Below are 12,758 nucleotides of genomic sequence, written 5' to 3' on the forward strand. Positions count from 1 at the left end.
AGAAAGGCAACAAATTTTTAAAAGAAATGAAGAAGGTATACAATCCTGACAGAGTCTCATATTAGTTTCCATCTGGTATCGCCCTCCTCCTCCTATCCCCACCCCCACATATCTGTTGCTTATCTACTACAGTAGGCTGCAAAACATACAGCAAGAAGGATTGGCTTGAAGGCATTTGATGTTTGTAAATAAATCCACAAGAGGATCCAAGCTGAAAAGGTGATACATGATCAGCCTATTAGGACAATTCTGAGCATGTGCATATGCAGGTAAAGTCCAGGCTACATTAAATTAAAAAAAAAAAAAAAAAAAAAAAAAAAAGGAGAAGTCAGTGCATTTGTTAAGTCTTTGTCGCCGTTGTTTTCCGTCAAAGCTCTCTTTTGCTCCTTGTTGTGCGGGCCGCGAACAAGTAAGAGGGGGTAACAAGTCAGGCATAAATGAGAAAAAGCTGTAGTGACACTGAACCCCACAACATAAGCGATGAGCATGTGCAAATTTTCAAATCATTACAGGAAGCCATCCCTCTCTTACAACGTGGCGAGTGTTTGACACACATGACTAGCAGGCTAGTAAGGCTGCTCCTAGTATGTGCCAGTATTTAAGGGGGGGAAAAAAGCTCAGATCTTCAAGCATGTGGAGCAGTCCTATGATGTTGCTGTAGGCTTCTAAGCATGATCACAGGTTGTTTTCATTTGTTCACCATCTAGGCGAGAACACCACCACTTTCCTTGGAAAGTGGGTCTCCACTACGACGCCTCGATCTTCAACACGGTATGCACGATTCAAAACCCAAGTCGAGTCAGCTTAGCATGGATTCCTTCAGCGAGAGGGGCAGGATGGTCTGTCATCTGTGGGCTGATCTGGGTTGGGGTCAATCTAATGATTAAGGGAAAGAAAGGGAAAGAGAGGAAAAAAATAAGATTTTTAGATTTAAGATATTAGAGGTGAATCAGCAAATTAACATGATATATGGTATTCCCAATCGAAAGGTTGGTCAAAAAGCAATCGAAAGCTCTGGTCAAAAAGCTTTGGATAAAATTAACAGAATAGGTACTTAATACATATTAAGGAAATAAGTTGAAATCTTTAACTAAAGGTTTGAAGGTTTTAACTAGATATTTTTAACAAACTTAATTCTTTGTGCTTGGTACTGAATTTAAAACAACACACACACACGAACACCCCTCTGATTTACCACTAGGTATATCTTTTGAATCATCTGACATATACTGGAAATATGACACGTTACTGAAAATGTCATCTAAGAAACACTTAAGACATATTAAAGCTTTGCTTGGAAAGGCAGAAAATAGTCAAAAAAAAGGAATTCTACGTTAAGAACAGTTAAGCCTCAATGTTTCAAAAACGTATGTGTTCTTAGACCTTACTTTCTTCATTTCTCCAAAGAAATAAAGGGAAAACAACCCACTAGCTTAGGTCTCACAGACTGGATGGTAAGAATAGCTTTACATAGCTTCATCGGGAATAGCACACAAAAGATTCTCCTCTCTGCTCATTTTGTAGTGTTAGTTTTTAAAGGGGGAAGTGCATGTGTGTGCATGACGCTCTTAGCTTGAAGTGGGTATTCAGGCAAAATTCAGCCAAATGGACAGTTATTTCATTCTGTTACCTGATGCTTCTTGGGAAAAAGAAGTTGATGTCTTACGAAATAATAGTTATATTTTACAGGGAGAAAAGGAGGGGGAGTAATGAACAGATGCACACCACAGCCCTTTAAGACAGCTAATGCTTTTTGGAAGCTTCTACAGACTGCTGCCAAGAAAACATGATTTCCAGACCACAAGGCACTTGACAGAGCTTAAGGCAAAGGTTGTGTACAGAAAGTGAGAGTAGCCTGTGCTATCAAATAGACATGGAAAACTTGATTTGTCTGTAAAGGATCTGAACTGGGGGGGCAGGAATGCAGCTTGTTTCCTGTTCCACACTTTAGTGGTTTATCTGGACTTTTGGAAAGAGGAATATCTTCCTACATGTATTCTGCCCAGAGAGAATTCAGACAGACAGTAAGTTATTGCTCACACTGCTTGCGATGTACCTACCTCTGAATAGAGGGGGGGAGGCAGGAAGCGGAACTCCTGGATGTATGCAAATAATGGTCCCTGGAGCGCGCGCTCAAAGTCATCGCAGGCGGCTATGGGCGCCAGGCTGGACTGCCTCTGCTCCTCTGTGACCACTTCTGCATAGCTCGGAGGTGCTGAAGGGAAAAGGTACACGCAGTTCGAACAACGAGTTCTTATGCATGTCGAAATATATAACATGATAAATATTAAACTTTTGTCATTATAAAAAGCACTTGCAGGTAGATAAATATTCAGTGATTTAAAAAAAAATTGTTGAACACAGAAGTGAGCTAAATAATTTCATTTTATTTTAAGACTAAACAAGCTTATGTTCAAAAACAGACTGACCACTGCCTATTGTGGCTTAGTTATCCCCCTTGATTTAAGCACACCAAAGATGCTGTTTCTTCTGTATGAGCAGAAGCGACAGACTGTTGCAATCCTTTGGATTTCAGAGATCAGTCTAGCATTTGTACTTACAAAACAGTATGTTTATTAGGTGTGTGATAGGAAAGAAGGAGAGGCAACGTTCCTCCTTCAGCCAGAAGGGAGACATCCCATAGAATTGTACTCTTTTCAGAAAGCCACAGCTATGAAAGTGGAGGAGAGACCTGAGACACCGCTACTATTGCGGTTTGTTAACGTCTCACAAGCAAAGATGCAACTGGGATACTGCAGGTAAGAGTAACCACATCCTGCCCCAGTGCAACAGCATCTTAGGCCTCCACCTCTACCAGCTCCCAAGGCAGTTTGATTTCCCTGCCTTTCCTAGGCAGAGAGAAAAGCAAAGACAGAGGAAACTGTTCCTCTGCAGAAAACAGGTGGCAAGGGAACACCTAACAAAGGTTTTCCTGTGGGCACTGTTAGGAAGGGACAGAGGGCACTTCTCTTAGCGACACAGCAATGAGTAAACAGACAAAAGTCTAAATGAACAGCAAATTGCTTTACATTTCTATTGTCAATTTACCTTCTGGTCTTTCAGGCAAGGTCAGACCAAGCCAATTCATGTTCATGCTACACTGGCTGCTCACACTTGATGTTCTGCTACCAAATGGATGGAGAGGAATGGTACCAATGACCAGTGGTAAATTAAGGAATAAATCCATGGCTCCTGGAATATCAACATACACCTGGAGAAAATAAGAGAAAGAAACATGAGTTTGCATCAGCATTTCATGAAGTTATTAGACTAAGTTTTTCCTCCTGTGGAAGTTTCTATGAGACACTTGTTTCTAATTGTCTCTTTTAGGGGCCTGTGCCCATAAGGGGCTGCAAGCTCTCCACATTAACAGAAGCTCAAATTCTCAATGTGAGCAAATTAGCAAAATGCACTTTTTAGAAGAATTTGCATGGAACGATGGAATGGACTCATATTTGAGAACAAAACAGACCATGCAACATACCATCAGCGAATACTCCACGCGGATTATACTACAGTCGAGGATGGAAGGGGAAACGGGTGGAATTTTCAACACTTTGCCATTCCAGGTTTCTGTTTTGCCAGATGACAGGGACTCCCCACGCAGGCTGGCAACGAGCTGCTTGACTTCCTTCATTTTCCCTTTGGCATAGAATGCCTGTGTTTGGTAAATGGCTGCCTTTGGCACCACCATACGGGAAGAGCAGTTCTCAATCTCAGCGAAGATCTGAATTGATTCACCTGAAACAAAAGAATTTCCAACTTCTCGTTACATTTACAAGGCAGTTTAAGCAAAGCTATAATGCACTAGACCTTGCTCTTGCTGCTCTACCTGTTAATGAGAGCAAGGTCACCATAAGCCAATCTAAAACAGTTGTAGAAGTCTGTTTAACAGAAGTAAAAGTCCTTCAGCAATCTGGAGACAGAGTTAGTGCTGTTTGTTTTACTTCACAATATTCTGAGGTGATTGTTGAATGTGGACTGAGGTGGTAAAAACAGCCTTAATTTTTATATTAAACCATTAAGCACAAACTTAGCAGTTTCAAAATGTTAAGTTTTAAAAAGGGAAACATTTCCTATAATTACTTCAGTTACGTACCTGGGGTATAGCCCTTCCTTTCAATTTTGGCACTTAAGGATATTGGGCCTGAGGTACAAAACCAACAACAGAGAGTCTTTTCTTTTGTGCCTGCTTGGGGTGACTGCAAGAAAAGAGTAAAATTGCCCATTAAGTTACAGAGGTTCAATGAAACCCATCAGCTATTTTAATCAACACACACACACACACACAAATCATATTCATAACGTACTTATATTTTTAGAAACTTGTTCTATTTGTCAGGAAAATCTTAAACAATTTAAATGTCATTACAGAGATAAAGTGTTTGTCCTAATTCCACTGCTGCATTAGCACTGTCTTTTTCTCCCAACCATGGGATCCTCCACGCTACAGTCATACTTAATAGTCTATGCATCCTAACGTATTATTGGCAGAGCTTTCCATGTAATTATCAGTAAATTAGCACATCTTCCCATTTTGCATTACACTACATTTCAGAAAAAAAAAAAGTAACTAAACCAAACTCATCTTGACTCCTACTATTTTCTCTGTTTGTCACATCTATATTAAACCAACCCTGTTATTTTACATGAAATGAGGATTAAGGGCTTGATCCAAAGCCCATTAAAGTCAAATGAGAGTCCTTTGATTTTAATGGAGTTTGTGCAAGGCCAAGGTCCCTTTGCAAGTCTGATTTTTCACCCATACACACAAGAAACCTATTTCAATGGACTTTGTTTTAAAATTTATTTTTTCCACAGATTAGAATTTGAGGAAGGAGGGGATGGGAAAGAAAGGGATTTTAGGTCAGATTGAAATTAAATCCTCATTGAAAGCAGTTGTGATGTTAAAGTGATTCTAATTTAACAGAATTTCAGAAAGTTTGTACAGAATTGTGATAATTTCTCCCCATCAACAGAAAGTTATCTATATGGAAATTATCAATTATGCACTGCAGTACATTTTTTTACTTTGCATTTTTAAGTTAGCAGTCTCGCACTGCAATATTTTTATGCATTGCATGTTCCTTCTAGAGACTGTTCCTTATTTAAAAGGATAGAGGAACTGTTCATAGAAATTCTCCACCTTAGTAAGACTTTATAATTTATTATCAATTTAAAATAACAACAACTACATTTACATCTTACGTTTTGTTAAAAATTAAGCAACTCTATATGGAAGAATTTAGCTTTCAAAATACCAGCAGTTAAAAGAGTTGCTAAACTGAAAGGATGCTTGAAACATCAGTTGCTGTTAAACTAGCAAATAAATATTAGATAAAATTAGATATTGTTTTGGTTATTGTAATTCATTATTTGTATGCCAGAAACAAAGAATGAGTAATTCTGTCAATTCTTACCAGTAATGAAGGAGTGTTGATATCTATATGTTCAAAGACTGTAAATTCCTTCTTTAATTTTACTGGTAGAAGCCAAGGCCTATGCAATTCGGCTTTCACCCAATAGCGCACACTGCCATGTCTGCCTTCGAATGAGGTAGCAAGTGGTCTGTGCAGGACACAAAGGTCAAAATTGAGCAAAGTCTTTATCTCTCTTTCCAATAATGATACAAGCGATCAGATTAGGAAGTGCTATGTTGAAGTGGTAGTCTTAATGCACCAGAATATTTAATTAAGCATAACTTATTTGCAAAGTTTCCATATCTCAGAAAATTCAGGATTAAAGCTGGGAGAAAAAATCATCTCCAATTCATCCAACTGTAGTTTAGTAAATTTTAAGAATCGATGACAGAATTGTGCTAGAAAATGCTAAAAGAACACTCATTCCCTTTAAGCTTAAGAGGTTGCTTTCAAGTCTAGGATGCTGCATGCCCTTTTAAGGCTACCCAATCAAACTTAGTCTTAGTAGCAGCAAATTGTTGTTTGGGATGTTGTTTTTGTGTAAATAATTGTGTATTGTTTACTTGGCTGGTATCTCAGTGTCTGGTTTATTTTAGCTCTAACTAAGCACTTTTGTGATTTGTTTTGCCTTAAGCAGAGTAGTTAAACATCTCAATTTAGAGCTCTGAATAGAGAAAAGCTATTTTGAGTATCTTCTAATTTCCCCCACTCTGAGGAGCCCATATTCAAATATTAATAGATGAGACTATTCTGCTCTCAACTCTGGAAGACAAGGCATGGAAAGAGGCTCCAGATCTTTTAGCATCACCTTTTTCTGCAGCAGCATAATGTGAAGGACACAAAATTCTTTATACTCCAGTCATCCTGAAAGTCCTTTTCTTTCAATAACTTTTTTTTTTCTTTAAATCAGAATAGAAATTTATGTTGCACTCTTTTTGAATGATAACATACAAATTAAATGCAAGTTACTTGCAAAGTTTTGTTATCTTCTATGGTTAATACTGGCTGGGCTAGGGTTTTTCTAAAATGATTTTTACTGATCATTTGTACTAAGATGATTTGTACTAATCATTTACTAAATAATTTTTGTGCACAGGTTTCTAATCTGCCTTCCAAGTTTCATCTTGCCCCAGTACCCTTTATGGCAGTATCAATAAAACAAGTCCATGCCTTTTGTTTTTCTACCATTGCATTATAGTTTTTTTTAAAATTAATTTTCAAAACAGTAAGCATACAAAATCCTAAGTAGATGGTGTTTGTCAGGCCTTCAGCCAACGATATCGGCCGGCCTTTGTCTTCTCCGTATTACCAAAGGTTAGTTTTACAGTATTCTTTCAAGTCACTTAAAAAGACCTATTATTATATTCTGAACAACACTTGCAGCCTTTTCCTTGCTATCTATGTCATCTCAAACTCAATACTGCATGCATACTGTTTGTACTTTCATATGCAAATGTCCCAAATTAAGGGAATATTGACATTTTCTTTCCGTATTACTTTTTGCAGATGAGATTTTCATCTAAACATTAGACTGACTTCTAAGAACACTATATATATAATACTGTAGGTGTTTCAATGACATCTGCTGTCAAGCTATTTCCTTTGAAACTGACCTGTAAAACCATCATGTGCAGGTTCTACTAGAGCCAGCACCTGTAATAAACAGATGGATCATTTGCTTTAATACTAGATGCTAGCCTACTTAAGTACAACATTCTGCCAAGATTTTCAACCTCATTGACTTCCAAGATTGCCTTTTACAGCAAAAGGCTCATCCTCCTTTTTCTCCATCTATTTCCAGTCTCCCTCTCTTCCTTTGTATTTGATGTTTCTGTCTTAGCCAGTTTCCGTGTTGGTAACCGCTCTAACTCTTCTCTTCAGGATGTCCATGTTGTGCAGATAGGTGAACAGAGACCTATGTGCTGCGCGTATGTGCTGCCGTCTTAGCCCTTTCTTTTGCAGAAAGACCAGCCTGAGTACATACATCCTACTATAAGTGGAACAATCTCCTTTTTTATTCCAACGCTGTTAAAGTTGCTGCATCTGTTGCAGACTGAGCCAAACAATCAAGCCGTGATCTTATCACTACTTCTGCTGGCTCCAGTGTAATCTTGGCCCAGCTGGAAGATATTTCAGCCACTCTGGCAGGACTTGAATGACACTTCAATTCCCCTCCATTCTCCAGGGGGGCAGTAAAGTATCGCAAGGCACAATGAGTCAGACTTTGGTCAAGAAAAAAAAGAAAGTCACCTACTGTGCAGCAAAGAGCTCCCATTTGGTGGGAGGACAAAAATATATCTATATTTTTCAGCATAAAAGCAACCTCTTCAGCTTAATGAAATTCTGTCCTCTGTTGCATGTCTCAGCACAATCCCTTCTACCATTGAAAAGGTTTCCCCTCCACCCACAGCAAGGATTTTTCTTAGGCAGGTATGTGTCTCAGCGTCCTCTCACATAGCCTAAGCAATTCTTGGGGATACTTACGTCTGTGGAAGCTCGAAGCTGAATGCATATTCATGCCTTCCTGAATGAATGATGTGAAGGCCTTCTTCGGAATTGTCATCATCTAGGAGGGAAAAACCCAATATGCTATTCCACCTGTGAACATTTTACACAGCATAATATATTACATAGGTTTCTTTCCTAGAGTAAAGGGAATTTATACACTCTTTACAATACTTAAGAACATGGTGCGCCATAAACAAGTATCTCCAGCTCATTTGTATCAACTGCTGGATGTAAAGCTTTTAGAAGTAGGTAAAACAGCCAGATTCATCTTACATGAAAGCAAACATTAACTTGTTTTATTATTTGCTGCTGAATACTGGCATAGTTGTAATTGCTGCCATTTCAAAATCTGCCTGAAAGATCTGACATGAAAATCATTTTCAACATCATATCTAGTTCAAAACGTAAATAAAAACAGATCTTTCACTTCAACGATATTAAACAACTTAAGACTTGGTATGAAGTTTGCTCTGTAAGATAAATTTAGTTATTAAGCTTTTTATCTTCTGGCTTGCAAGGGCCCAGAACTTTACTGGGGATGGTGAAGGGAGAAAAGGACAGAGACGGGCAAGGTGTACAGGCATTACCTACAAAGTACCAGACAAATTCAGGAGCACAGTGGAAAACTGCTCAATTCATGTTTTCAGAGCTAATCTATAAAAACTCAGAGTTTAGTTGGACCTTGCTGGTGTATCCAAAACCCAAAGGTTTGCTTATAGCAAGAAGAAAACTGACTTGGGGTATGCAGTCATGAATCTTTGAATTGCTGTTAATGCCGCAACAAATTTGTGGCTTATCGTGATTACAGGAAAGTCCTGACTTAATCAAAATATAAAGTTTTTTTTTTTTTTTATGAGAAAGTGACTGAGTATCTTGTGTACAAAAGAACTAAGTAATAAATGCGGAGAGACTATGCAAAAAAGAGTTGCCTAGAACGTGAAATATCATGGAGGAAGGCAGGGTTAGAAATGTGCAGTTCCTATTGTCCTACAAAAACGCTGATGCTTTTTTTTTTCCTCATTTGTAACAAAAGCAGCTATGGCAAGTAATCTAAAAACCACCATGCTATTTACATGAAGGCATCGTGGGGTGTTGTGTGGCCAAGAAAGAATCTCAAAGGGACAGTGAAAGAGCATTAACACTGTGTGTATAAATATATACATGTGTTTTAAAACACTCTGCCTTTTTATTTATTTTTTAAATAATCTTGCCGTCGCACCGAAGTTTTCTTTCCTTTCTCCTTTCCTTCTTCCTCTCCCGTTCTGCCAGCTCAGCAGTCCCGCTGCGCCGAGCGGCAGCGCTGTGGTAAACAAGTGCTGAGCTGTCAATCAGGGCCAGGCTGGAGCAGGAGCGGACCGGCCTAAACCGGCGCGAGCAGCTCCCGAGCCAGCCAGCCGCTCATATACATACAGTGTACGTTACACCCCGCCGCGGCGCCCGCCCCTCGCCTTCCGCTCGCCGGGGCTGCTACGTGCGAGTCGCACGGACGCCGCGGCCGTTACCCCGCGGTGGGGGGGGAGAAGCGGGGGGGAAAAGACGGGGTGCGGATGAGATGGGGTGCAGGACGCGGCGGGCGGATCGCGGTAACGGGGGCGGGCGGGCGGCGCGAGCAGCCCCTTTCTCCCCTCCGCGAGCCGCCGGTTCCGGCCGGCGCCGGCCGCCCCCGCCGCGCACGCCGGAGTGCGGGCAGGGCAACCTGCTCCCTGCGCTGCCCCCCGCGCCTCGCCGCCCGCCAATCAGCGCCGGGCATCGCCTTAGCAACAGGCTAACAAACGCGGGCCGGCCAATGGCGGCGCGGGTGCGGGCGCGGGGCGGGGCGTGCGGCGCCAAGCTCGGCTGAGCGGCGGCCAGCGAAGTCCTTGGAAGTCCGCGGCGGGGCTGCCGGTCCGCGTCCTGCCCGCGCGCCCCTCCGCTCTCCTGTCCCCTTCCAGCCCCGAAAAGGCCCTTGGCAACAGCGTCAGCGCTGGGGTGGCGGGTACATCTCCCCCGTGCAAAATCATGGCCGCGGCTGAGCGGCCGTTGGGGAGCGGCAGGTCGCGTTGGGCTCGTGCGTTTCGGCACGTCTACCGCGGCGGCGAGTTGGGGTAGGAGCCTCTGCGCGGCCAACGGCCTCCGCACTCCTGCTGCAGGCCACAGCGCCGGTGACCTGCCCTCTCGCACCACAATAGTTAGGAAAATCCTCAGCCCTGCTGTAGTAGTTATCTCAAAAAAATGCCTTGTAATGGACTCGGTGCGATCTGCAGACAAACTTATTTAAAATTACGTTTCTTAAAAAAAAAAAAAAAAAAACCCTATACATCTATGCAGCAGATATGCTGCATATTAAGGAAAAAAAAGGCAACCGAAATTACATAACCAGTTTTAACATTATTTTCCTGTGCTAGGAATTAAGTCATCGCCACCACCTGACGCGCGCAGCCAATCTGCGGCGAGCGGGGCGCGCACCCCCTCCCTCTCGCCAGGACCGGTCCCAAACAGGATTGAACCGCTTCTAACAAAGGGTGGAAACTTCGCAAAAACAACCCCGGTGTCCCCCACACTTTGACAATGTAGCCCTGCGAACAATAGATGGGCAAAGCGAGGGCCCGCGCCCCCTCCTCACAGCGCGTTACCCCTCGGTCTGGGGTGGAAAGGGGGCGTTTGGGCTTCTCCGGAGAGGGGTTTCATTGAAAGCAGCTTCCAGAACTCGCCAACTTGGGAATGATGCTCCCAGCGCAGCCTTCAGCCTGCCAGGCGGCCCTGTGGGTCTGGGACCCCCGCCCAGGGGTTCAGGAAGGGAAATTAAAAACTAATTTACGAATTTACTGGTAGTTGGGAGCAAGGGAGCACCGGGGGGAATTACACGTGGGGTGGTGATAGCAGATGTCAAAATAAGCCACAGGGAATCTTCGCTCTGCCAGAAATGATCCATCTTTAAAAACCATCACAGATCGGTCTGAAAAGCAGAGCTTTATCTGTAATGTGTCAAAAAAAGGGTCTCGTCTTATGCTCCAGTATGTTTCCCGATTCGAGAAGCTGCTACCAGGAAAGTCATTTACTGCATACCTGGTTTTTATTTTTTCGTTTTCCCCCATAAACCAAATCTTGGTAATAACACTATGACAAAACGAATACTGCATTTCGAAGACACAGTATTAATTAACTGCAAATCCTCATGAAAAAGCTCCGTTAAAGGGCAGGCAGTTGCAGAAAGTCCTGTTTGCAGGCACTTTGCAGATGCATCTCAGCACGGTTTTAACGTGCAGCAAGCGTCCATATAATGGAGAGAAATCCCCAAAAGGCAGCCTGCGTCTCCTCATCTTTAGAAAGAGTGCGTTTTATAGGTTAGACACTAAAAAAGACATAAACCGAGACGATGCAAAGATGCGACCTCTGCAGAAAAAAATATCTGCACGTAATAAAATAGTGATTTTTTTAAAAAAACTTACCTCTTTCTTGCCCAATGAGGATGTCCTTATGGTTGAAATATTCTACTTCTTCAGTGTAATTCTGTGTATAGGCAGTGTTGGATCCAGCATTTCTAGATTCAGTCCAACGTACTTTTGCATGTCCTCTTGCATGAATTTTAAGCGATTTTACTCTGATTTCCCCAGTAACTTCTAAATTGACCCTTCCTGAGACTGTGTCCCCGCTAGAATAGACGGGGACATTGCTGTCATTGAGACAGTCAAAGCTTATTGTCAAACTCTTCACCTTCCCCAGCACCATTTTTTTAATAAGAAAGTGTACAAAAATATACTGTTAGAAAAAAAAAAAAAAAGGAAAAAAAAAAAAAGGAGAGGGAGCAGGTCAGGATCTCATACGAGAGGCGCTCTGCCCGGCACAGGGCGTGCGCCCGAGCCGCCCGTCGCGGGCCGTGCGCGCAGAGCCCCGCCGCGCGCTCGCCACAAAGACGCTGCCCGCCCGCTGCCGCTCGCTTTAAGCGCAGCTTTGTGAAAAACAACCCCGCCGCGCATGCGCCGCGCGCCCCCGCCGCGTGCGCGCGCGCCGCTGAGGGACGCGCTGGGCGGCGGCGGCGGCGGGAGCGCGCGCCGCGCAGGGGCTCCGCGCTCGGGCTGCGGGCGAGCTGCGGGTGGCGAGGGCGCCTCCTGCTCGCCCGCTTCCCAAACGACCCCGAGAAACAGCCCGCAACTTGGCAGCCGGGGGCTGGCTTTGGGAGTGAACTTGCTTCCAAACGCGAGCCTCCGTGCGAGAGCAAACCTGGAAGTTTCCCGTGTTAGTGCTGTTAGATGGACCGGTGTGCACTGGCTTAGTTTGGGGTTGATTTGCTTGTGTTGCCTTTTTTTTTTTTCCCTTTCCCTCTCTCTTCTGTGGTGCCTTTTCTTGAATAAACGTCCTAGATTAAATTCTTAAATTAAATTAGATTAAATGCTGCAATGCTTTTTTCTTCTTTTTTTTTTAACTTTCCTTATTAGTGGCATAAAGTTTTTTGACCAGACACCCGATGTATGTGTTAATGTTTAACGAACGAGTGTGTGCTGAGAGCTGTGTCCTTTTTTCAATTAGTAAAGTCTGTAGCTAAAGCAAAGTTCGGAGCCGCAGTTGCCTTTGGAAGCAGTATGCCTGTATTTACTTGTTTCCTTGAGTAAAAAAGTCATCTCTTTTCCCTGGCCTGACACCTGGTGGAGATTCTTTTTTTTTTTTTTTTTTAGAAAAACAGAAAATGGTTCAGCAGTGCCCTTCTGGTATGTTAGAACTTTCTGTGTTTTTGCACCATCTTGTGGTAAAAATCCATACTTACCTAGACAACTTGTAAAAGAAGTGGGATATCTCATTCTTCTGTTAATAATTTTCCTCGTGTTATCTTTACATGGCAGATAGTTTCATACA

At 42.6% G+C, this 12,758-nt stretch overlaps 1 protein-coding gene across 1 annotated transcript; it reads right to left on the reverse strand.

Annotated features, from left to right (window-relative positions):
- Positions 1-619: 619 nt before the first annotated feature.
- On the reverse strand, positions 620-11,697 carry ARRDC3 (arrestin domain containing 3). The gene is made up of 8 exons (XM_010211803.2): positions 11,357-11,697; positions 7,905-7,986; positions 5,421-5,568; positions 4,100-4,202; positions 3,485-3,741; positions 3,049-3,211; positions 2,061-2,215; positions 620-876 (listed from the first exon to the last, which is right to left on the reverse strand). The coding sequence occupies exons 1-8, from the start codon at positions 11,634-11,636 to the stop codon at positions 820-822; spliced, it is 1,245 nt and encodes a 414-aa protein (XP_010210105.2). The 5' UTR covers positions 11,637-11,697; the 3' UTR covers positions 620-819.
- Positions 11,698-12,758: the final 1,061 nt, after the last annotated feature.

This window comes from Tinamus guttatus, unplaced genomic scaffold (assembly GCF_059628265.1).
Source record: "Tinamus guttatus ecotype Peru unplaced genomic scaffold, ASM5962826v1 Tinamus_guttatus_pri_ptg000062l, whole genome shotgun sequence".
In the NCBI taxonomy this organism is placed as follows: Eukaryota; Metazoa; Chordata; class Aves; order Tinamiformes; family Tinamidae; genus Tinamus; species Tinamus guttatus.

What these genes read in the sequence shown, in the direction of transcription:
- ARRDC3 (XM_010211803.2), bottom strand. Translation starts at nt 11,636, where the DNA reads ATGGTGCTGGGGAAGGTGAAGAGTTTGACAATAAGCTTTGACTGTCTC. An exon ending in TCAACACTCCTTCATTACTG is followed by an intron (nt 4,203 to 5,420) that starts GTAAGAATTGAC and finishes CTTTTCTTGCAG; the next exon opens with TCACCCCAAGCAGGCACAAA. An exon ending in CTCCCCCCCTCTATTCAGAG is followed by an intron (nt 877 to 2,060) that starts GTAGGTACATCG and finishes CTTAATCATTAG; the next exon opens with ATTGACCCCAACCCAGATCA.